The sequence below is a fragment of the Solanum tuberosum genome, unplaced genomic scaffold (assembly GCF_000226075.1).
Source record: "Solanum tuberosum cultivar DM 1-3 516 R44 unplaced genomic scaffold, SolTub_3.0 scf00399, whole genome shotgun sequence".
NCBI lineage: Eukaryota > Viridiplantae > Streptophyta > Magnoliopsida > Solanales > Solanaceae > Solanum > Solanum tuberosum.
Genome location: NW_006239335.1, coordinates 393,507 through 416,796, shown reverse-complemented (window position 1 = coordinate 416,796; position 23,290 = coordinate 393,507). Strand labels below are relative to the sequence as shown.

At 33.5% G+C, this 23,290-nt stretch overlaps 2 protein-coding genes across 5 annotated transcripts; one reads left to right on the top strand and one right to left on the bottom strand.

Moving 5' to 3' along the window:
- Positions 1–7,930: 7,930 nt before the first annotated feature.
- Positions 7,931–9,950, bottom strand: LOC102596071 (SKP1-like protein 1B). Its single transcript, XM_006362658.2, has 2 exons — positions 9,575–9,950; positions 7,931–8,348 (listed from the first exon to the last, which is right to left on the bottom strand). The coding sequence occupies exons 1-2, from the start codon at positions 9,866–9,868 to the stop codon at positions 8,175–8,177; spliced, it is 468 nt and encodes a 155-aa protein (XP_006362720.1). The 5' UTR covers positions 9,869–9,950; the 3' UTR covers positions 7,931–8,174.
- Positions 9,951–14,256: 4,306 nt separating this feature from the next.
- Positions 14,257–20,223, top strand: LOC102595504 (xylulose kinase). Of its 4 annotated transcripts, none has more exons than XM_015303133.1 (8): positions 14,257–14,566; positions 14,852–14,991; positions 15,069–15,318; positions 15,397–15,529; positions 16,153–16,241; positions 16,586–16,863; positions 19,714–19,783; positions 19,868–20,223. In XM_015303133.1, exons 1-8 carry the CDS (start codon positions 14,318–14,320, stop codon positions 20,075–20,077), a joined length of 1,419 nt encoding a protein of 472 aa, XP_015158619.1. In that variant the 5' UTR covers positions 14,257–14,317; the 3' UTR covers positions 20,078–20,223. The 4 variants fall into 4 exon arrangements, with proteins under 4 accessions (XP_015158619.1, XP_006362718.1, XP_015158621.1 ...); XM_006362656.2 differs by having other exon boundaries at positions 14,258–14,566; positions 15,066–15,318; XM_015303135.1 differs by having other exon boundaries at positions 14,312–14,566; positions 14,848–14,991.
- The last annotated feature ends 3,067 nt before the right edge of the window (positions 20,224–23,290 follow it).

Below are 23,290 nucleotides of genomic sequence, written 5' to 3'. Positions count from 1 at the left end.
TTTAGATACACTAAGGTATATCTTCTTAAGTCTAAAGATGAAGCTGAAAGCATGTTTTTGAAATTCAAAGCAGAAGTGGAAAATCAATTAGACAGAAAAATCAAGAGATTTAGATCTGATAGGGGCGGTGAATATAGTACTAAAACTCTAGAAGATTTTTGTGAGAAAAATGGTATTATACATGAGGTTAGTGCTCTCTATACTCCCCAAAAAAATGGTGTAGCCGAACGGAAAAATAGAACCCTTAAAGAAATGATGAATTTTATGCTTTTAACCTCTGGTCTATCTGACAATATGTGGAGAGAAGCAGACTTGTCTGCATGCTATATTCTTAATAGAGTCCCTCATAAGAAGTAAGACAAGACCTCATATGAGTTGTGGAAAGGGTTTGCTCCTAACTTGTTATTTCTGAAAATGTGAGGGTGTTTGGCTAAGGTTGGTCTACCTGATTTTAAACACGTAAATATTGGTCCTAAGACTTCTGATACTATCTTTATTGGTTATGCTCAAAATAGTGTTGCATATAGATTTATGTCTCTAAGTGATCATTCTATTTGTGAATATAGAGATGCAGAATTTTTTTGAGCATATTTTTTCTTTAAAAAATAATGTGTCAAGTGATGTACAAAACGATGCTTCTATATCTATGTCAGTTAATTCTCATATTGTGCCTTCTTCGAATGTTATTTCTAATGAGCATGAAAATGAACTTAGAAGGAGTAAAAGATGTCGAGTTGAGACTAATTTTGGTCCTGATTTTATTACTACTTTCTTAACTAAAAATTTTAATATTAATATTTTAAATGATGAATTAGTGTCTATCTATTTAATAGAAGAAGACCCTAAGACTTATGATGAAGCACTGAGATCAATAGATGTTATATTTTGGAAAGAGACTATTAAAAGCGAATTAGACTCTATTATTTCTAATAACACTTGGGACTTGTATGATTTACCCAAAGGTTGTAAACTCATAAATAGCTAGTGGATATTTAAGAAGAAATTGAGACCTGATGGTACAATTGATAAATATAAGGCTAGACTTGTGATTAGGGGTTTTAACCAAAAGAAAGGTGTTGATTACTTTGATACTTATTCTCAAGTGACTAAAATATCGACCATTAGGACTCTTATTGCTTTAGCCACTATTCATGATTTAGTGGTACATCAAATGGATGTCAAAACAGCATTTCCAAATGGTGATTTAGAGGAAGAGATCGATATGACTCAACCTGAGGGGGTTGTAGTTCCAGGACAAGAGGATAAAGTATGCAAATTGAGGAAGTCCTTGTATGGACTAAAACAAGAACCTAAGCAATGATATGAAAAATTTAATATCACATTAGTGGATAATGACTTTGTTGTAAATTCATTTGACACATGTGTTTATTCTAAGATGATAGGTTCAGATTGTGTGATTATATGTTTATATGTAGATGACATGTTAATCTTTGGTCCTAATGTGAATGTTATTAATGAGACCAAGAAATTTTTGTTTTCTAAATTTGAAATGAAAGACCTTGGTGAAGCATATGTGATTTTGGGAGTTAAAATCAAAAGAACTGCTAATGGTTTCTCTTTGTGTGAGTCTCATTATATTGAAAAGATGTTGAAAAAGTTTGATTGTTTTGATGTAGTTCCAGTGAGAACTCCTTATGATCCTTGCATACACTTGAGGAAAAATAAAGAATCTAGTGTTTCTCAAACTGAATATGCTCAAATAATTGGGAGTGTCATGTTTCTCGTGAACTTTACTCGGCATGATATAGCTTATGTTGTTAGTAGATTGAGTAGATATACTCATAATCCCAGTAGTGAACACTAGAATGCTCTTCATCGGTTGCTAAGGTATTTGAGAGGTACTATGAATTGGTGTTTGCATTTTAATAAAATTCTTGTTGCTTTAGAAGGTTTTTGTGATGCAAACTGGTAACTAACAATGATGAAGTTAGCTCCACCAGTGGCTTTGTGTTTACTTTGGGTGCGGGTGCTATTTCGTGGAAGTCTTCCAAACAGACTTGTATAACACGTTCTACCATGGAATATGAATTCATTGCTCTCAAGTTGGTAGGGCAAGAAGCTAAGTGGTTGAGAAATCTTTTGGCGAATATGCCATTATGGGAAAGACAAGATTCACCCGTCTCTCTTCATTGTGACTCACAGGCAGCAATTGGAATTGCCAAAAATAGTGTGTACAATGGAAAAAAGAGACATATTCACATCAAACATGGTGCATTTAAATAGTTGTTGAAACCGGGTGTTATTTCCTTGGAATATGTAAGGTTTGAAAGAAATTTGGCGGATCCTATGATCAAGGGCTTGGTAAGGAAAATAATCCTTGAAACGTCGAGGGGATGGGGCTAAAGCCCATTGATTGAGGTAGTGTGATGGACCCATTAGGCCTTAATAAACACCACATTTTATGTCCCTATGGCGTGAGGCGGTGTTTTATTAGGTTGAGCGTATTTTTCTGTTAATGATTCTATAGCCTTAAGGTGGTCTAGAGATATACTTGATGGAATCACCTACGTGAGTGTAAAGATGTGGTCGCCTTTTATGAAAGACTTGGGTCATCTTTCTAGAGCAGTCATAAGACTCAAGATGTGTGTGCATGACCATAAAAACACTTTGTTGGATCGCGGAGTTTGCATAAAATCAAGGATATGATATGTGTTGTGGGGATCTCAACTAATGTCCATTTAGTTCAAGAGTACTTCACTTTGTGGATATGTGTTGATGTCTCATTTCACTACGTGTCAATTCAAATTGAAAGATATTGACACTTAAGTACATGTTCCTTTCTTTTGTCCAGAAATTATTCTTATTCCTTATCTTTGCATTAGTAGGGGATTGTGGATAATATTTCTCTTCTTTTAATGCAAATGATAAGTTACATATTTTAACCCTCCGTAATTAATCTATGTGAACATTGCTAATTTGTTAGTATATGTGAAATAAGAGAGTTCCTTCCACATTAATGGTTCACATTTATCTCAAGTGTCAATTTCGTAACTTCGTAAAAAAATATAGGAAGTATTCAGAATACTCAAAGTCACTTTTGTATTATGACAAATTTGTCATTAAAGTAAGAATACATTTATTATACGTTAGTTTCTTACATTCTTTTGATGGTTGAAAACGTAAATGATTTTCCTATTTAAGGAGTATCATTTGGGAGCTAAATACAGAGAGAAGAAAAACAAAAGTGATTTCTTTCATTTACTATCTCCTTCACTAATTTCTTTATTGGCTTAAATAATCATTCTTCCTATTGTGGATTTCTAGGTAAATGTTTTTGTGCAACTCCAAATTTTCAGCCACGAGTGCAGTGTTTGAGAGTAATTGTGGAACCTTGGGGAGCGACTGGCTACTACGATTTGCACCGGAGTCGGGACAAAATCGCTTTCAAGGCAGTGGCTTGCCACGACACAATATTTGTGATAAGCTATTTACTACTTTGTAATTTCAATCCAATATCAATATTGTAGTATTTTTTCCAACAATACTATGAAAGTCGAATCAAGGAATCAAGAAAATTGAGGTATGAAAAAACGAAATAAATGTGAAGTTGAAGATGTAAATGGCAAAAAAATAATGTTCTTTAAGTGGTTAAAGCTAAGCATAAGTGTAAGTAGACACTTTTGTTGTACTATATACTAATTTTTCATGAGATTCTGAAATAAATAGTGCTAATATATTATTTGACTGTGATATTAGATGATGTTGATAAGCTGGTAAAATCAATTTTGTTTTCTATCTTTACCATATAGTATAGTAGCTCTGTCTTTCGTGTAAGTAGACACTTTTGTTGTACTATATACTAATTTTTCATGAGATTCTGAAATAAATAGTGCTAATATATTATTTGACTGTGATATTAGATGATGTTGATAAGCTGGTAAAATCAATTTTGTTCCCTTACTAAACCATATAGTATAGTAGCTCTGTCTTTCCGACAAGAGTAGTTACGCCTTTTACTAGAGCCCTTACTAAACCACTTGGAAGTAGTCTGCTTTGAAACAACTAGGAAGTACGCCTTTTCCTGGAATTTGCCTAGCTACCATGGAAATCATAGTCAGAAGAGCTGGAAAAAAGAACCAAAAGCTTTTGCAAAGAGTATTGCTTATAAGGGCGGGACGGCGAGAGGAGGAAGCTACTACTACCGGGCGAGATGTTAGTGAGGTGCCAAAAGGAACGAATGATCTGAAAAGGCATTGAAGTTTGTCTATATAATGAAGTTTTTTTTATGTTACCCATATTGACAAATTTTATGTGAACTATTTTCTTCAGTCCAAATTTTCATTATTCCCAATGATACCACACTACACCAAAAATGATTTTTAGTGGCAATTAATTAACGGTAATAATTTAATTGCCGCTAAATATATATATTTTTAGCGACAATTAGCACTCTTTGTTAATGTGTATATTTATTGCCGCTAAAAACTATTTTTCTTATAGTGCCAACTGTTGGATTTCATATTGTTGAAGCTTTTGTCAGCAGGTAATAGAACGTAAAAGTTGTATATATTGTTGGACAACTAAATAATCAAATGACTGTTCCATGTTAGGTGAAGGTTGTTGCAGTGCTACATGAATTTTAGAATGCATGTTTGATGAGAGTTTCAAATTTCGTTTTTTAGAGTGGGATTCAATTAACTATTTTTAGCTTTACCTAGATGTGTTGTTTTGGATAACATGTGCATAAATGATACACATCCTTACCCAAAAGAGTTATGATCATCACCTCTTCTGTTTGCATCATTGGTCCTTGGTGCAAACAGAAGAGGTGTTCATAACTCTTATTTTGGTCATAACTCTTACTATAAGGAGGAGGGAGTAAATTGCTTACTTCTAACCATAACTTTGCTGGCGAGAGGGTAGCTAGAAAAGCTAGCTTGGGTTTTGAAGGATCTGTGTCCATTTGGTGGCTGCAACCAGGGGCGGACCCACGTTGGTTCCAGGGGGTTCACCCGAACCCCCTCGGCAAAAAATTACACTATATATATAAGGTAATTTTCTGTATTTATGTGAATATATATATATATTTTGAACCCCCTCAATGACAAGGAGAAAGAGATAGCCTAGTGGTATTTTCCCTGAAAATTAAGTCTCAAGTTGAGGGATCGAATCCCTGCAGTAGCGTTTTATTTTTTTCTTTTTCAATTTCAGTTTTTTTTTGTTTTTTTTTAAGGTTTCAGTTCCGTTTTCACGTTTTTTTTTGTTTTTTATTTTATAAAACATGCTAAAAGTGTGGTTTTAAACCCAAAAAAATTCAAGGGTCCACCACTAAAACTAAATACTACTACTTTCTTGAAATCTTGTTTTGTTGGCTTATATATACACGTTTATACTTTTATTTTTCGAACCCCTGAACGAAAATCCTGGGTCCGCCACTGCCCATAACAATCCCCAAACCCTTTACTTCAATCATTTTGGTCTGATTTTCAATTTCAAGTTTTTCATGAATAATTGTACAGTAATTACTTGGACTTAGCTTGAACAACACTTTAATTACTCGAGTGTTGGGCTCGTGCTCAGCACGGGTCATGCCAATCTATGCTTTGAGAAACAAATTGGATGAGATTTAACACAAAAGTATATTTTTATTAGTTATGTCATCCTAGAACATTTGAGCTCAATTTCAGTTCATTCATGATATGGTTCAAGATAAAGAAATAGTTATTATTTATTGCTAAATTGAAGAAAATTGCTAATGTTTTTACAAAGGAATAAAAACTGAAATTGATTATTAAGTTGAAGAAGATACTGGACATTATCATGTTTGAAAATCTTGATTTAAAGAAGACTATGTAGGAAATAAATCAAAAATAGGAAATCTAAGTTGATTAAGATTTGTATATGATATTTATTTAATTCATTTCTAATTGTGAAAATCATATTGAAATAACTTTTTTAGTCCAAGATTAATTTGATATTTTAGTATTATAGATTTAAAAGTTTTTGAGTTATCTAGCAAAGTCTTCTACCTCTTAACACTTATTTGATAAATTTCTTATATATAACTATTATTGAGTCTTTAAGTTATGCCTATGTTATTGCTTTTGAGTATTATTTTTTTTGGGAAACTTTAAAAAACAACAAATATTATGCTTTAAATAGTACTTCACACTTTCACTAATTACAATTCACAGCTACACTTTGATTTGTTGTGCATTTGTATTCTTGTATTTGTTTGCGAATTTTGGAGGAAAAATACAAAAATATAAACTAATTTGTATCAAAATAAATACATATTAGGAGGAGAGCGGCGAACGAGATCGGGAGAGAGAGGATAGTGGATTGTATTTTATATTTATTTTACATTGTATTATGTATTTATTTAATGAACAATTGTATTAGAAATACAACTAATACAACTATATTCATCCTCTCTTTGATTGGATACAATTGATACATAATACATTTGACAGAGCGGATTAATGCATATTATATTCGTATGATTAGAAATACAATTGATACAAAAATATAAATATAGTTTTTCGAATACAATCAATATAAAATACAAAACTCTCACCTATATTTGATTGAATACAATTGATACATAATACATTTGAATGGATTTCTTCTTATTGGCAGGAAAGATAGAGGATTTCTTCTTATTGGCAGGGAAGAGAGACAGAGAGAGGGGGGGCTAGAGAGAGAGAAAAAGAGAGAGGGGGTGAGAATGAGAGGGACGGAAGGCAATGGTGAGAAGGAGAGTTTGCTATATAAAAACTATAGTTTGCCTCTCATTCTTTTAGGAAGTTGTTATGCAAGAGATTCTCAAAAGTTGTTAAAAGGAATGATTTACTTTGTCATGTATCTAACTACTACATATCTCAGATACGTGTGGAAACTCGAAATTCAGAGAATTTACTTCTCAAATTAAGCATTTTAGTTACAATCCTTAATTAAACATGTTTTGTCAATTCCTGAAATACATGTATCTGTCGATTTAAGATACATATATCCAACCAACGAAATATGGTACAAGAAGTAATATTCAAAACTCTTGTGAGTACTAGTAATTAGGACCTAAACTAGTGAAATTTGTGTTGTTTGCTCTTAAAATTTTACAATAACGCCAAGGTCCACTATACCAAAGTAACAAGTGTCTTCACTACTGTTTGCTCAGGCAAAAAAAAAAAATATTTTTTCGTGGCAGAGGTGAACATCACCCATAAGAACAATCAACTCAGTGCAAGAGATGCCTAAATTTAGAACAGAACATATATTCACTGGAACTTGTTGATTTGCGTTGTTTGCTCTATAAAATTTACGATAACGCAAAGGTACACTGTACCAAAGAAACAAGTGCCTTCACACCTGTTTGCTCAGGCAAAACAATGTTCTTTTTTCGCGGCAGAGTTGCAATATTCAGTGCAAGGGATGCCTAAATTTAGAACAGAACATATATTCACTGGAACTAAGTATTTGTGACTAAAGGCTACCAGCAGCACAGTAAGAAAAATGTGACTAAAGGCTACCAGCAGCACTAGTCGTAGCGTAAACAATGATAGTCTTAACAACTCATGCCTCAAGAGAAATCAAAGATGAATGTAGCACTTCCCTTTAATATAAACCTCTTTTAACAGAATCAAATTAAAACTCCCTATTGCCCTACTGTTACGGGAATCAGTGGACACAGCAAATATGAGGAAATAGAAATTGCTATCAAAGTGATCTCTTTTCCCCGAAAAATCTAGGTGCTCAGTAGAATCTTATTGGCAGCTCTATTACGATCCTCATAACCCAAACATCCCAGTCCCTTCACATCTGCCACAATGCTCATCACTTCTTATAAACAGAGTTCAGAAAAGTCAAGAACGTAATACCCTTTATTTACAGGTCATATACTCCAATTTCAACTACTAATATCAAGCTCCTTAGATCCCCATCACAAGTAATAAAACCTAGAACCGATAAGCAGTACAAGTAATCTCTATTAATAGATCAACAAAATGGATGAGCACTAAAGTAAGACTTCAAGCATTTCAGTGTGCCAGACTTCATAACATTAAACCCAGACATAATAATAGCAAAAGGAGGTTCAAGTCACTTAGTTAGGACAAAGCCAGCAGCCCAAAAGCAGAAATAGCGTATTTACTCACACAAGATTGTTCATACGATCTTATAGTAAATATAATCCAAATTTATCCCCCAACGCAGATTCACTCGAATGCCCAAGCATTCTCCCTCCTAACCTCCTCTTCTTCCTCAGGAGTGAAGTCATTCTTGATGTTAAAGGTCTTCCTGATCTCCTCTGGTGTTTTCCCTTTAATCATGTCAGCCACGGTCTGACATGTGAGATCAAGCAGGCTCTTGATGTTCAAGTAGTTGGCAGCCTGGTAAAATAACAAAATGACTCAGTTCACAGTAAGTAGAACATCAACATCCTAAAGCTCTAATCAGAAGGAAGGAATACCAAAGTTCATCGACAGAATTTGAGAGTAGAAGCAGATATTTAATGACTCTGTCCTGTACACAAGATGCTGATAGAAGGGAAAACAATAAACGCTAAAGATCAACTAGTAATAGAATATATTAGTAAATTCACAGTTAAAATACACAATAGGAAGAACTGGTAACTATTAAAGGGGAATAGAACTGACATGGCAGAACTTGGGTACAAAAAGTCATCCTCTATCATTTTTAACAAGTTGCTACTTCGGTTGATACACTGTACATATAGAAGTCCAAAGGTCTCAAAGCAAAATAAAGCCCTAGCAATCATGTAAAGGGAACTAGTGAGCAGAGCTCCAACCGGATTCAAGTCCGACAAATACACTTAACCCTTCTCCATTATGTTCTCCAAATGCGACAGAATCAGAATAAAGGAATTGCCAACAACAATTTCCCCTGAAAATCATGTATGTAGGATACTGCAAGAAGTCTTAATGGTTAGACTCAGTTTCTAGATACTGCAAGAGTTTCTGGTTTTAGCAGTTGCCCATGTAGTTCCAAGTCAAAATATTCTTTTTATCAGGAAAATAACAAATATATTCAAATCAAAATATTTCTGAAGCTTCACTCCAATCATATCCGCACAATCCCTAAAATAAAATATCCTCTTTACAATACTTGAATACTTGAGATTGCAAGAAGATACCAAATCTCCTCCTCACATGACTCCTAAGGATGGTACACTAATCTATTGCAAGAAGATACCATCAATTCCTCACATATGACTAATAATAAAGGAGATCAACTCTAAAGAGACAATAACCCAGTACTTGGAGCTTCACTCCCACTCAATAACACAACAAGATTCTTGAGTGAATACAATGACTTGTTGCTTTGAGTTAAATGAGGGAAAGAGAGAGGACTATGGTCATGAGGGTGGAAAACCTAAGCTCCTTAATCATACTTAGGCTGTTAGGATAGAGACCTCTAATAAAGATGCCCACATATCAAATAGTATGATCAACCAACAAAGCCTTCATGGAAGAGATATAAAATAAAGCAAACAAAGTGATAAAATAGTACGATCAATCAACAAAGCCTTCATGGAAGAGATATAAAATAAAGCAAACAAAGTGATAGTTATAGGAATAAAGGAAAGGATTCAGACCAAGATGAGATCGAAGAGGGTGCCCTGATCAACTTTGACAAAATCAGAATCAAAGGTTTTAAGCTCATCTTCAGATGCCTTATCCTCAGTTTTAGAAGCATCAACATGGCGTTTGCAGTACTCGATGACCTTAGCCAAGATCTTGCTGGTAACATTAGGAAGAGGGATGCTGGTGTCGGCGCAATCATCTTCAATCATATGCTTAATCGTCTGAGATTCCAAAGCCACCGCTTCTTCTACCTCGAAAGTCTCGCCGTCGGAGCTCTTCAACACGATCATCTTTGAGGAAGACATGCTAGATCACTGAATCGATTCACGAAACCCTAAACCTAAATTTGATATATATCTTCAGAGAGAGAAAAAATTGAGGAATTACGTGTGGACCAGATTTTATATAAGGTTGGGGATTATGGTAAGTTTCTGAAGTTACCGTGAGGTAACAAACTCTTACCTTCACCGTTTCGCAGAGCCCGTTTGGATAAACTTTAAAAAAAAAAAAAAAGAATTATATTAAAAAATTAATAAATCAAATTTTAAATAATTTTTAAGTTGAAATATAAAAAGTAGAGAGTTCTATTTTTTATTTTTAACTTATTTAAAATTATTTTTAATTTTGTCAAATATTCTCAAAAATTAAAAATGACTTAAAAGTAAATTTAATCAACTTTTAAACTCATTCAAACATGTTCATAGTCATTTCCTAGAGAGTTGGAGCTAAAATGACAGAAAAAAAAAAATTGAGCCAAAATTTGAAAATGGCCAAAGAGTTGAAGATAAAAGTGCACCATGCCCTCGTGTCTTATCCCTTACATTATGTGGGCCATTTTCCTCATGTGAATTATCTTCGTACACTACAAACATAAAACGTTATTATGATTATTAAAAATTAAATTTTTTGTGTAGATTATATTATAGGAAAAAGGTTAGATATATTTTTTAACTTTGTCATTTAGAGTTAATATATATCATTCGTTATGAAAGTAAAATCATATATATTCCCACTGTTATAAAAATAGCTTGCACATATCCCTATCGCTATAAAAATAGCTCACATATACTCTTTTATCCAACGGAAGTGGAAAAAAGTAATTTTAAATTTATTTTCTTGACTTTTAATTTTTAGAAAATTGATCTAGGGGTATATATGATCTTTTTCACACATAAGTTTTTTTTTGGACAAAAGACTTAAGTATACAAATTAAGTACCTTAATTACTATTATATAACAATACCTTTTTTCCACTTATATAGCAATAGTTTTTTACAAAACTAGAATTTATATATTGTTTTAAAACGTAGAAATAGTCAGCCACACTTATCACATATCCCTTAATTTTCTCCAATTATTTTACCTTCCCTGATTTACTCAGATTTGTTATATATTCTCTCTCGTGAAGAGAGGTTTCTAACAAAAATAAAACTCCTTGTCTACTCTTATCAACTATTGAAAATGGATACCAATATTTTTTCAATTCTAATACAATACAACACAACGGGCGATGGGACTCATCAGGTATTTATATAAAAAAAAAGATTGATTTGGTGTTTTTTCCGTGGTTAATATATTTGATTTTTCTCACCATCTGTGTTTAATGTTTTTGATAATTAGTCGTTGATTTATATTGTACGTTGTTGTGGTGTAATATAAAATTTATATGATTTTGTTAATAATCTAGTGCATCGATTGGATGGATTTTATCATTGAATAAACATTAAATATTAGTAGTCGTTTTTGGTATAATATTAGGTTTTTGATATATTATTAGGTTTAATTTTATTTTTTTCTGCAAGTGATATTTTTCTGGTGGTATAGAAAAGCAATTTGGTGGTTATTAAACAACCGATTCATTGAATATTTTTGGTATAACATTATGTTTAATTGATTACTGCATAAATCAATAATTTGTTTTGGTGTGTGATTTAGTGTAATTGGTAATTTTTAGACCTTATACAAAGATCAACTTCAAGTTAAAATTCTGGTACGTGTATTGGTGTATCTAATTTGAAAAATAACCAATTTAGATCATGCAACAAAAATAAGACAATTCACCATTAAAGCTCACAACAGAAGAAAAATGGAGAGGACTTACAAGTTAATGCGTGTGAAGAATGACCAATCCTTTAATCAATTTCCGCAAGAACAAGCAATTCCCACCCAAAAACGAGCAAGTCTCAAAAATCAATTACAACTTATGCGAAAATAATCCTAAAAATGGGTTTAGCTATTTGTAGACATCGCAATAGCGGTCACTTTGGCCAATTAAGCTGCATCGCAAAATTGATGGCCTAATCGCTAAAGCGGCCTAGCCACACAGGCAAACTACCTCTAAAGTAGGCCCTGGCCACTTAAGCAAAGCTGGGGCTGCAAATGGGGTTGGCCTTGAGTTGGCAGGCCTTGCTTAAGCGACACACTGAACGCTAAAGTGGCTTCCTCTTACGCGGTGATACGTCTGCTTGAGCAGCTGCACTAACACAGTGCACTAGAAAATTTTGCTAAGTCCCAACGGACTCCGCTCGGATGCTTGAGGTTGGTTTGGAACCATGTGTCACAAACGAACTATGCTACTCCACCAAATTCAGTATTTCAGACTCAAATGAGATGTTGAAACTTCCAACCGTGGTCGTTCCTTATTTTATGCTTTGTTTTATTTGAGAAACAAATACATTGAGACTTGTAATTATTTTTTATTTCCGTAATTTATGTATTAGTGGCTTGTTCACGTGACAACCAGGTTTTGGGGTTATAATAGAATGAATAGCCTTTTCGCTTTTATCTTGTCTTTGCTGTACTTTCCGCATTTCTTTCGTTTCGTCGGGTTGAGGCTGACTTGTCTTTGTGGGAATAGACAAGTGTCATCACGTCCATTTTTGGGTCATGACATTATCATAAGTTAATTTTATTTGTTTTCTCTTCTTTATTAACTTGCTATCCTTGTAATATTTTGATTCTCTTTTTTGAATTATTCATGGGTCAACTCAAATGTGGTTTCTACTTATTCATCCACTCACTATCCCGATCCAACAATATTAGAAGAAGGTACTAAAAGAAGTTTTTTTTCTTCCTAAATTCATATTTCACCTCTAGAAAATACATTCTCACATTCATACTCTGAAAATAATTTTTAGACGTTAATGTTTTGCGATGACAATAAATATCAGTCCAATGGGCTAATCCTTCATCACTCCATTCTTATATTTTCCTCCTACAATTTTCATCACATACATACTCAATATTATTTATATTATTTTCAAATATTAATACTAATTAGCATGAAATGGACGTGTTGAGGAACTAGTATAAAAGAAAAATATGATGTAATAAGTATAACTTTTTTAAGGGATAATTTGAGAAACCTCTCTTCAAATTTTGCTCTGTAACACCCACCCCTTGTGGTTTACGATATTACACCTACCTCCCTTATTTTGGATTTTTGTAACCATTCTTTAAATTTATTTAAAATAAATATAAAGTAATTACGATTTGACAAATTTTTCCTTCTTCATATTAATTTCTTCATACTAATGCATATTGTTAAAAAATGACTTGTTTACTAATCTTTACTAGATACTTTTTAAAAATAGACCAAAACACAAATAAATTAATACTACTCCATTATATATTATGAGAGTGTTTGAATTGACTTAAAAATTGGTCAAATGTACTTTTGAGTTAGTTTTTGACTTCTGGAAGTATTTGACAATTATAAAAAATAACTTAAAATAAGTCAAAAATGACTTAAAATAAGTTAGGAAGTGTTTGGCAAGGTCAAAAATGACTTAGAATAAGTTTAAAATGACTTAAAATAAGTCAAAAACCAAAAATAAGTCTCCATCTACTTTTTATTTTTTAACTTAAAAGTCATTTCAGTTTGACTTTTTATTTTTGACTTAGAAGCTACTTTTTTTAAGCTAAAGGCAAATGGACTCTATGTATAGACAATAGACACAAGTGTTCATTTTTTACCAAATAAAGATCAAAAGTCTATGCAAAGTAAAGTGAACTAATTCACTGCTAAAACCATTTTCACCAAACAATAGCTCTTTATTTTTAGTTTCACCTTAACCAATTCACCGGCAATTTCCCCATACTAATTGCTGCATTTTTTTTTTGTTTTTCGATTCCATCAACTTAGCACATTTTGTCTTCTGGCTAGAAAAAGAATTCAACCAGAAAATTTATATTTAAGTTTGAAGTTAACTTGGAAGCTAAAGGTGCGTATTTCAATTTGATTGTCTGTATAATTTTCTTTCAAAAGAGTACCTAATTTGATTAATTTTTTTTCCCGAAAAGATGACTAATGACTCTTGCCAAGAAGAATGAAGACAATTTAAACGCGAAAGTTCGGAGAGAAGAGGACTTTCGATTCTTAAGAATGAAAATGATATTTATTTGTGTTGGTTTATTTTTATAGTATTTATTAAATAACTCACTTTTTTATGATCTTTAGTTTGAAGATTTAATATAAAAAAGGATAAATTTGTCAAATTATAATTAGTTTATAATTATTTTAAATAAATTAAAAAAATTATTTAAAAAAATCAAATAAAAGAGGTAAGCATAATATCCTAAACCACATGAGAACAGAATGTTATAGAGCAAAATCCGAAAGGGTCTCTGAAAAGAAATATGATTATTTCTTTGTTAAATATTTGCCCAAAAAAATAAAGCAACTAAAAAAAGGTGTGGGGGATATATTGCAATCATTTGTAAATTGAGACAAGGGAGAAGAGATAAGGTGAAAGAATGGCTAGCAGCATTTTGAATAGTGCATGTTCATGTGTGGATTTTAGGAGTTGGAGAAAATTAAGATCAAGAATGTTAGAGTGTGGTGTATCTGGTAAAGGAAGAAGTGCCATTTTTACAAATGATATTGAAATTGGAAAGAAGCTTTATCTTGGTATGGATTTTGGAACATCTGGAGCTCGATATTCTCTTATTGATGGTGAAGGTATTATTCATGCTGAAGGAAAGAGAGAGTACCCCCTTTATATGGTAAGCTTATTCACAATAATTAAGCAAAGTAGTTGTAATTAATGGGTGCAAATTCTTGAGGTTTGAGTTACAACTTTGTACATTAAGTTCTATATGAAAGTAAATGAATGATTCTTTTGGTCTTTCTGGAGGAACTATTTTATACCATAAATCTATACCATGCTGGTAATGTGGTACATATAAGTATATCTGGTGTGTGTAATGGTTATATCTATATCATGCTAGCCCATTAATTTAGTGAGACATGCCTTCAAAAGAAATGAAATTGTTTTATTTACTAGAAAGAAAGAGGAAAAAATGGACTGGATACAATCATGGAAAGACACACTCTTTTTACTCCTGGATGATGTCCCGGTCAGTCTCCGCGAAGTTGTTGCGTCCATTGCCATCGATGGGACCTCTGCAACAACTATCATCATCGATAGGTTGGTAGTTCTAATTTTTGTATTTCCCTTTTCTTCATCTAATTACCTGAAGAATATATTATTTCTCTCTACAGTAGGAGCGAAGAGCCATTGTCTAGAGCATTCCTGTATAATGAGAGCTGTCCTGATGCCTTGCCTTTGGTGAAGTCTATTGCTCCTGCAAAACATACAGTCTGCTCTGGATCCTCTACACTTTGCAAGCTTGTCTCATGGTGGAACTCTTATCCTTCAAGCAAGGAATCTGCGGTATTGCTACATCAAGCTGATTGGTTACTGTGGCTACTCCATGGAAAGCTGGGCGTGTCTGACTACAATAATGCTCTGAAGGTAACTGTTATAAAAACACGCTTTCTGTCTTTTTACCTCATGTGTCTACTAATGTGCTGAAGCTTCCTTTTGATGCAGGTTGGCTATGATCCGGAAATGGATTCCTATCCGCCTTGGCTTCTATCTCAGCCATATTCTCATCTTTTACCTTCTGTACAAGATCCTGGTACTAAAATTGGGTATATGAAGGAGGACATAAGAACTCAGTTTGGTATGTTCTTAACTTCTTTTCCTTCAGAAATGAATTAAACAACTATTGGTGAGGTGTGGGAAATTGTATTTCCATTTGGCTTGTCCTCAAATAGATCTTCTCAATTGAAATTTATTAATGTTCCTACTTGGTTTTACATGGACCAATATTAGGTCCATTATTTTTTATTTGGGTTGCTAGACATATACGTAGGCCAGTGAGGGTGGAGGAGATGTGAACATCAATTGATCTTCTTTACATGGGAGAGGAATTTTCCATACTTTTCATATCATAATGAGGGATGATGCATATCTTATTAACTCGAATTATTGTTGATTTTTAGTACTTTTTGCTTTTCTTCTGATGTTGTACCGCATTTTGCTAATTCATAGTCTGTTGAGTTACTTTTCTTAATTTTGGAAATATTCCAAATTTGTCCTATGATATTTAGTTCTTTGCAGTTGCTGTGGGGATTCTGCATTACCTTTCTAGTTCAAAAACAAAGAAAGAGAGGAACTTTTTGCTAATATTTCCATTCCTGTTTTTTATTCGGATTGGATAACATGGATTTGGAAGCTCCAAGAACATGATGGTGGTTTTGGAAATTAGAGACTTTCAACTAATGTGTTCCTTCACTTTATCAGGTTATCCAAAGGATTGTCTTATTTGTACAGGAACCACAGACAGTATAGCAGCATTTCTAGCAGCACGCGCTACTCAACCTGGAAAAGCCGTATGTTTTGCATGCTTATTTCTTTTGATTTAGAATAGATATAATGAGAAAGGTGCTGTTGCTAGTTCCGGCAGATACTTTTCCGGATATAATCAGACAAAACTTGCAGAGCTGATATATTTAATGGTTTTATCATCTAGTCTACCAAGTACTCTTTTGGTGTGGATTTCTTATAAGTTATATAACTCCTTAGACCATATAGCGCAGGGAATCTCTATCACTTCATTGTCTACTATATTTGTTATGCTAACAGATTTTCACATAAAAAGAAATTCACTAGCTCTGCTCTCCAGTCTAGTAAGTTTTTTTGTTCTAGTTAATCACATGCTTGTTCTCGTACTAAGGTAACATCTTTGGGTTCAACACTTGCTATCAAACTACTAAGCTCCAGAAGAGTAGAAGATGCTCGATTTGGAGTATATAGCCACCGTCTTGACGATAAATGGCTTGTAGGAGGTGCTTCAAACACAGGGGGAGCAGTTCTTAGGCATCTCTTCACTGATGAGCAGTTGGAGAAACTAAGTGAACAGATAAATCCCTTTGAGACTTCCCCTCTTGATTATTATCCCCTTCAAGCAGTTGGTGAAAGATTCCCTGTGGCAGATCCAAAGATGGAGCCAAGGTATTTAACTATGCTTATGCTTCTTGCTAAAAAGTGAATAACCAGCTAGTTGGAACAAACTTAAAATCTGAGGTAGTGATTTTGGTGAAAATTATAATGTTACACTTTGATTGCTTTGAATATCTTGATTCTACAAGTGTCACATTTAGACACATTTACTCCACTATGGAGTTGTCTTACTGTTCATAGTCCAATAAACTTGGAAGTTTTCAGATAAAATCCTGCTTTTCCACAAACCCATGGTGTCTAGGTGTTCCAAACTATTGATTCTTGTAATACAACAACAATAAAATACCCCGGGAAATCCCACAAGTGGGTTTGTGGAGGGTGATGTGTACGCTTTCTTACCCTTACATTGTGAAGGTCAAGAAAGGTTGTTTCTACTAGACTTAGTTCAAGCAAAGCATATTAACATCAAGTATGGAACTATTGTGGAGAAGAGAACAATAGCAACAAATAATATGAGAACCAAAGCAAAGAAAATAATAGGTAATAATAAAATCATATAATAAGATAGAAGGAGAGTAACAATAACAATTCAAGTTAAGGAAACAAGACAACGCTCAACTACTTACTAACCTTCTACCCTAAATTTTGACCTCCTTAGGGTCATATACTCGGTAAGTTGTAGGCATGTTATGTCATATCTAAGCACATTTCTCCAATACTTCTTCGGCCTACCTCTCTCTTCTCCTACCCACCATAGTCAACCTAATACCTCCTCACTAGGGCATGTATGCATCTCATCTTCACATGCCCAAACCATCTCAGCCTCTCCTCCCTCATCTTGTTCACCATGGAGGCCACTCCCTACCTTGTCTCAAATATCTTCGTTCCTAACACATCAATCTTAATATCCTCATTTCCACCTAAGTTGCTCAAACTCTTCCCTTTCGGTGCCGCACCCATGTCAGCACGACATAGGTGTGGGTGTGGGATCTGTACTCGATTTGGTCAACCGATTTTTGGTACTTTGACCAAATTCAAGGGAGGAATTCTAGACAGATCCAATGGTTTCTGTAATCTAAACAAAAGCTAAGGTGAAATTGAAGAAAATGGAATTCCTTGTATATATAAATTTCTATTGATACTCCTTTTCCTTTTATCTCTTTTCAAAATTTTCCTCTTGATCAATATTTCTTCTCAAGTTTTCCATAATATCTCATAATTTAGGTTTTATAACTCTATTGTAGATATTTGAATTGTTTTTAGCCGAATCCCCACACCCGTATCCATATGCATGGATCTGTATTCCCGAATTTTAAATTTAGATCATAGAGGATCCGACCTCTAGATACGCACCCGTATCAGACACCCGAACCTGAGTCCAAGCAACTTAGATTTCCACAACTTTCATCTTTTAGACGTGCGAGTCTAGAGTCCTTGATAGGCCAACAGTTCGCCTCATACAACTTAGCTGGTCTGACAATCACTTTATAATACTTACCTTTTAAGTCTTGCACATTCTTATCACACAAGACACTTTGCGAGCCTTTATTTCATCGACTTTGCTCCAATACGGTGTGTAACTTCATCATCAATCTCCCAATTTTTTTAGATTATTGACCCAAGATACTTTAAACTTCCTCTCTTGGAGTTGACCTGTGTAACAATCCTCACTTTCACATCTACCTTATGGGTAGCGTCGTTGAACTTTCAGTCTAAGTTCTATTTCTTAGTCCTTCTCACCCTAAACCCTTTAGACTCCAAATTCTGTCTCCAAACCTCCAACTTATCATCAATCCACGACGAGTCTCATCAATCATGTCAGTCACTTTATCTTTTTCGCTCTTTCATCAACATCCATGGTTGGATTTACAAATGCCAACCAACCCTATTGATTTTTGTTATATGGAATGGTTTCTTCTTTGATTCTTAAGATCAAAGGCGGGAATTCTCTCTGGATTCCTATCGGGCTGCTGTTATGTGAACTGTTAGTGACAGGCTGGTTCATTTCACATTTTCTCACAAAAACAATAATCAGTATAAATTTCAAAGCTGTTTTTTTATCCATTAGTGAGTTGTACAAAATTAAGTCTGTGAGACACACTTTTAGCTGATTTTAGAGGATGTAAATAAGTTGCTAACAATCTATAAACCTCACATTAACTTTAAAGGATTCTACTCAATACAAGTAGAGTTAAAGTATTTGATGATATCATAGGTGCTATCTGGTGTTCTGTTTTCTGTTAATATAGTATAATCCAACTCTGTGAATAGTGGTCATGAGTCTTAAGAAGGTGCTCAACGTTCATTTACTTGATGACTGAAGTAATAGGGACGATAATCGTATATGCTGTGACTTTTTAGTCAATACAAGTTGCAGCAAGATGATTTGCCTTTTTATGCAAAGGCCAAAGCATACAAATTGTGTATAAACTAGAGATGGTTTATTTCATCATATGAGACCTTTAAAACACTAGAACCCAAAATAATTTATTGCTGTCTTAGAGTTCTGCTCATTCTGTTTTCAAGAACAGATACTGTACAATAGATTCTCCGCATTTCATGGTGTCTTGTTGTGGTAGATTCCACGGATTTTTGAAATTCTCCATATGTATGTTGTTGCGTAGAGTATTGAAATATGCAGCAAGCGAAAGAAGTTTGGAGTTGTTTGTGCAGGGGGACTTTAGAGTCATGTCCTTATGGTGAAGATAGATTTATTACCTGCAATGTTTGGAAAATACGAATTCCCAATCTTTGTAGATCATAATGCGCACCCCTTCACTTTTCTGATTATTAGTTGTTGTTAGAAAGTAAAAGTAAACTATTTGCCATAATAACCAATCTATGTGCTTTCTAATGTTCATCTTCGACACAATTCATTACTCACTTACCGTTTACATACAGGTTACATCCACGTCCAGAAAGTGATGTTGAATATTTGCATGGTATTCTTGAATCAATTGCTCGCATTGAGGTAGTTTGGTGGCATGTTCCTCCTAATCTAACTAACATCTTGCTTCTATTTAGGACTTGCTAATACTGACATTATGACATTTAGGCAAAGGGATACAAGTTACTGAAGGATCTAGGGGCCACCCCTGTTGAAGAAGTGATCACTTCTGGAGGAGGTTCTAAAAACCAAAAATGGATAAAGATACGGGAGAGGGTACTCGGTTTGCCTGTGTGCAAGGCAGACCAGACTGAAGCTGCCTATGGAGCTGCATTATTGGCAATGAAGGGTGCTTGTGAAAATGCAACATCTGATTAGAAAAGTATAATGTTACTGGTGTTAGAGCTTATCTAGTAATGATTATGCTATACATTTATGCAATATTCCAATTTAGTAGTGTCTGTAAGGAGCTTCTCAACGCAAATTGTCTATTTGAAGGAAATTTCCAAAACAAGTAGTATCAATTTATTTTGTGTTGTTGTGTGTGTGTGTGAGGGGGGTAGGGGAGGAATAGTGAATGTGAAATGCTTTCAAACTTCTCTTTTTTCACTCTCCCTAACCAAACAATAGTAGAAACGAAATAGGTTAAAAGATAAATGCACTTAAACTATGTGAAATTGAACAAAAATGTGTTTCATTAATAGTTTGATCTAAAAATACCCCTATTTGCTAATAGTTTGATTAAAAAAAAAGACCCTTTCTTAATAAATATATCATTGTTATAAAATGAAGATAATAAATTGAAATTAAGAAGAGTAGAGATAGAGAAAAACAAAATAATAATAGTAGTAACTTTCCTTTATTATCGAATGTTTTTACTTCTTGTTGTTATTTCATATTACAAGAGGAGATATATATATAGAGGTTGTAAAATTTGGGCACAAAGAAACTTGGTGACAAAGTTTGCTTGGGCACAACGTTACTTGGCCACAAAGTTACTTGGCCACAAAGTTTATTTGGACACAAAGTATATTGTGTGGATATCCATTTTACAACAGTCCCCCTTGGATGTCCATGTAAAAATAAATTTAGTGAAAGAAAAAGTTCAATAATACGCATTGTTTGCTGCCTCATTAAAAACCTTTACCAGAAAAACCCAGTGGGATAAAACCTGGTTAAGGGAAAAAGAGTGCAACACGTATTTACTCCCCCTGATGAAAACATTACCTAATAATTTGAAGATGGCATATTCCGATCTTGTGACTCAGCTTCTCAAAAGTTGAAGTTGGCAGTGTCTTGGTGAATATGAATTGTTGAGCATTTATTTCATTCTTGTTTTGAAGATCATGAGTAATAAAATGAACTTCAATGAAATATATTTTGGCTAGTCACCTTTGATGTGTCCTCCTCTTAGTTGAGCACATCCAACATTGTCTTCATATAATGTTGTTGGAATATCTCTTTTCAAAGAAAGACCACATAATTTCTGGATATGCTTATAGATCTCATCCAAATATATTTTGACAATTACTCAATTTGTGATCTTGTCGGTCTAGACAAATTGCTCATTTGAATTTTTAGTAGCAACAACCAAGCATTGAAAGATACTTTCACTTGTATAACAATTAAATTGGCTGTCTTGTGGAATGATTTTATATGACAGTATTCCGACATGAAAATAAATAACTTTCTTCAGGTCAAACTTCATAATCTCCTGCAATTTCATGGTCAATAAATCTTGACACAATTGATCTAATAATTTATATCGATATTTTATTCACTCTAATATTTCCACCGATAAGAGTGATGTTATACTTTGCATGCATATTAATAAAATTATTTACCATAAATAATAATAGCATGATACATATGTGCACCAATTGCACTATGACATGGTATTTTCTAACCATTTTAATGAGATCGAAATTGATCTTTATGTTATGAGATCTTACAACCATTGGGGTACTATTCAATGGAATCACTTTACAACCTTTTAAATCCTTCAGGAATTTTCATATAATATTTACATTCTAGCTAGATATGATATTCATTCATCATGCGTATTCAAGTTTTTCATATATTGTCAGACTAATAGAAACCTCATTGCATCCACCTTAGGAGAATACATCTCCGTACAATAATGTCAGGACATTTGCGAAAAGTCTTTATTTTTCAATGCACAAACCATACTTTATATTTTACGATTTTACTTACCGCACAATAATTCATTTGTACCCCACTGACATTATATTTTGGTATATGGACAAAAAGTCCAAAACATCAGTTTTCCAAGTGAAATAAAATATACTTGAATTGTATTTTCTTTGGCCAATCATTTATCTGTCAACTCTCGACAGATTTAATATCAAGATCCTCATCATCATTTATAATTTTGAGCGCTATATTATATTCAAGATATCGTCGACGATTATTTGATATCAATTCTAATGTGACATAACTTATCAAGCTCACTTTATTTTTCATCATTTTCAGGTACCTGAACCTTTGCCAAGGTTTTATAAAGTGTTATGTCATGGTGCTTCAACAACAAGATCTTATTTGTAACAAGTGGTTTTGTAAGAGAAGGGGGTTGAAGTTATAGCTAGTCGAAAAAGTGATAAGAAGGTCATCTAAAGCACCTGCCTCATTATTGTGACCATCTTAATTATTTGCTCATCTTCTTTGTCAAGAACTTTCATCTTTTGAATCGATTTATCTATCACGCTTTCGGCGTGCCATAAATTATGTCCTTCAAGGACCTTTCATTTGAGCATTTATAACTGGATTATAACATATGGTCAGTGAATATGTCTGACAATTGACTTAAGTTATATTTTCAACGAGGATCATATCAATGATATGTCATTATGCATAAACTTATTTTTCAGTTGCTTATCATCTCCCCCTAATGTTAGAGAATCTGACATTCACCCAACTTTATTTGGAAACTCATCTTTGTGCATTGTGTATGGTGGAGCAATTGAATATTATATTGTGCATTTAAATTTGTAGATGAGAATTATTTGGTTCTTGACCCTAAACCAATTATGATAGGGGAACCTTGTTGGCTTGATACGAACAAGTGTTGCTACACTTTAAATAACACATCTCATACCAAATTTATTTTGAAAGTTTTGTTCTCATAACCATTGGTTTAGCTATAATTGGAGGCATATAATTTCTGCTTAAACCACTTGAATATAAATCAACATCATCAATATAATTTTATAATTTGAAATGTGCTCTTGATTTATCACTTCGAGCAAACAACCTTTGTAAAAATCAAATTGCAAGTTGATAATAAAGCATATGCGACCATAACATACATGCATCTATATAATAGTAAATGGTCGACATGGTAGGTGAACAGGACCATATTCACCTTTTTATACATTTCAAAATTTCAGGAGATATAATCTCAACCTTAGCTAGTGCAATGATAGTTTTATCATGAGAACAAACAACACAATAGAATTCTTGAAGAATTTATTATTTTTTCAATATATATAACCACATGAATTCTCATTTATTTTCGTATCACATTTGAACCAGGATGGTCATCAACCGATCATGCCAACTTAATTTTATTTC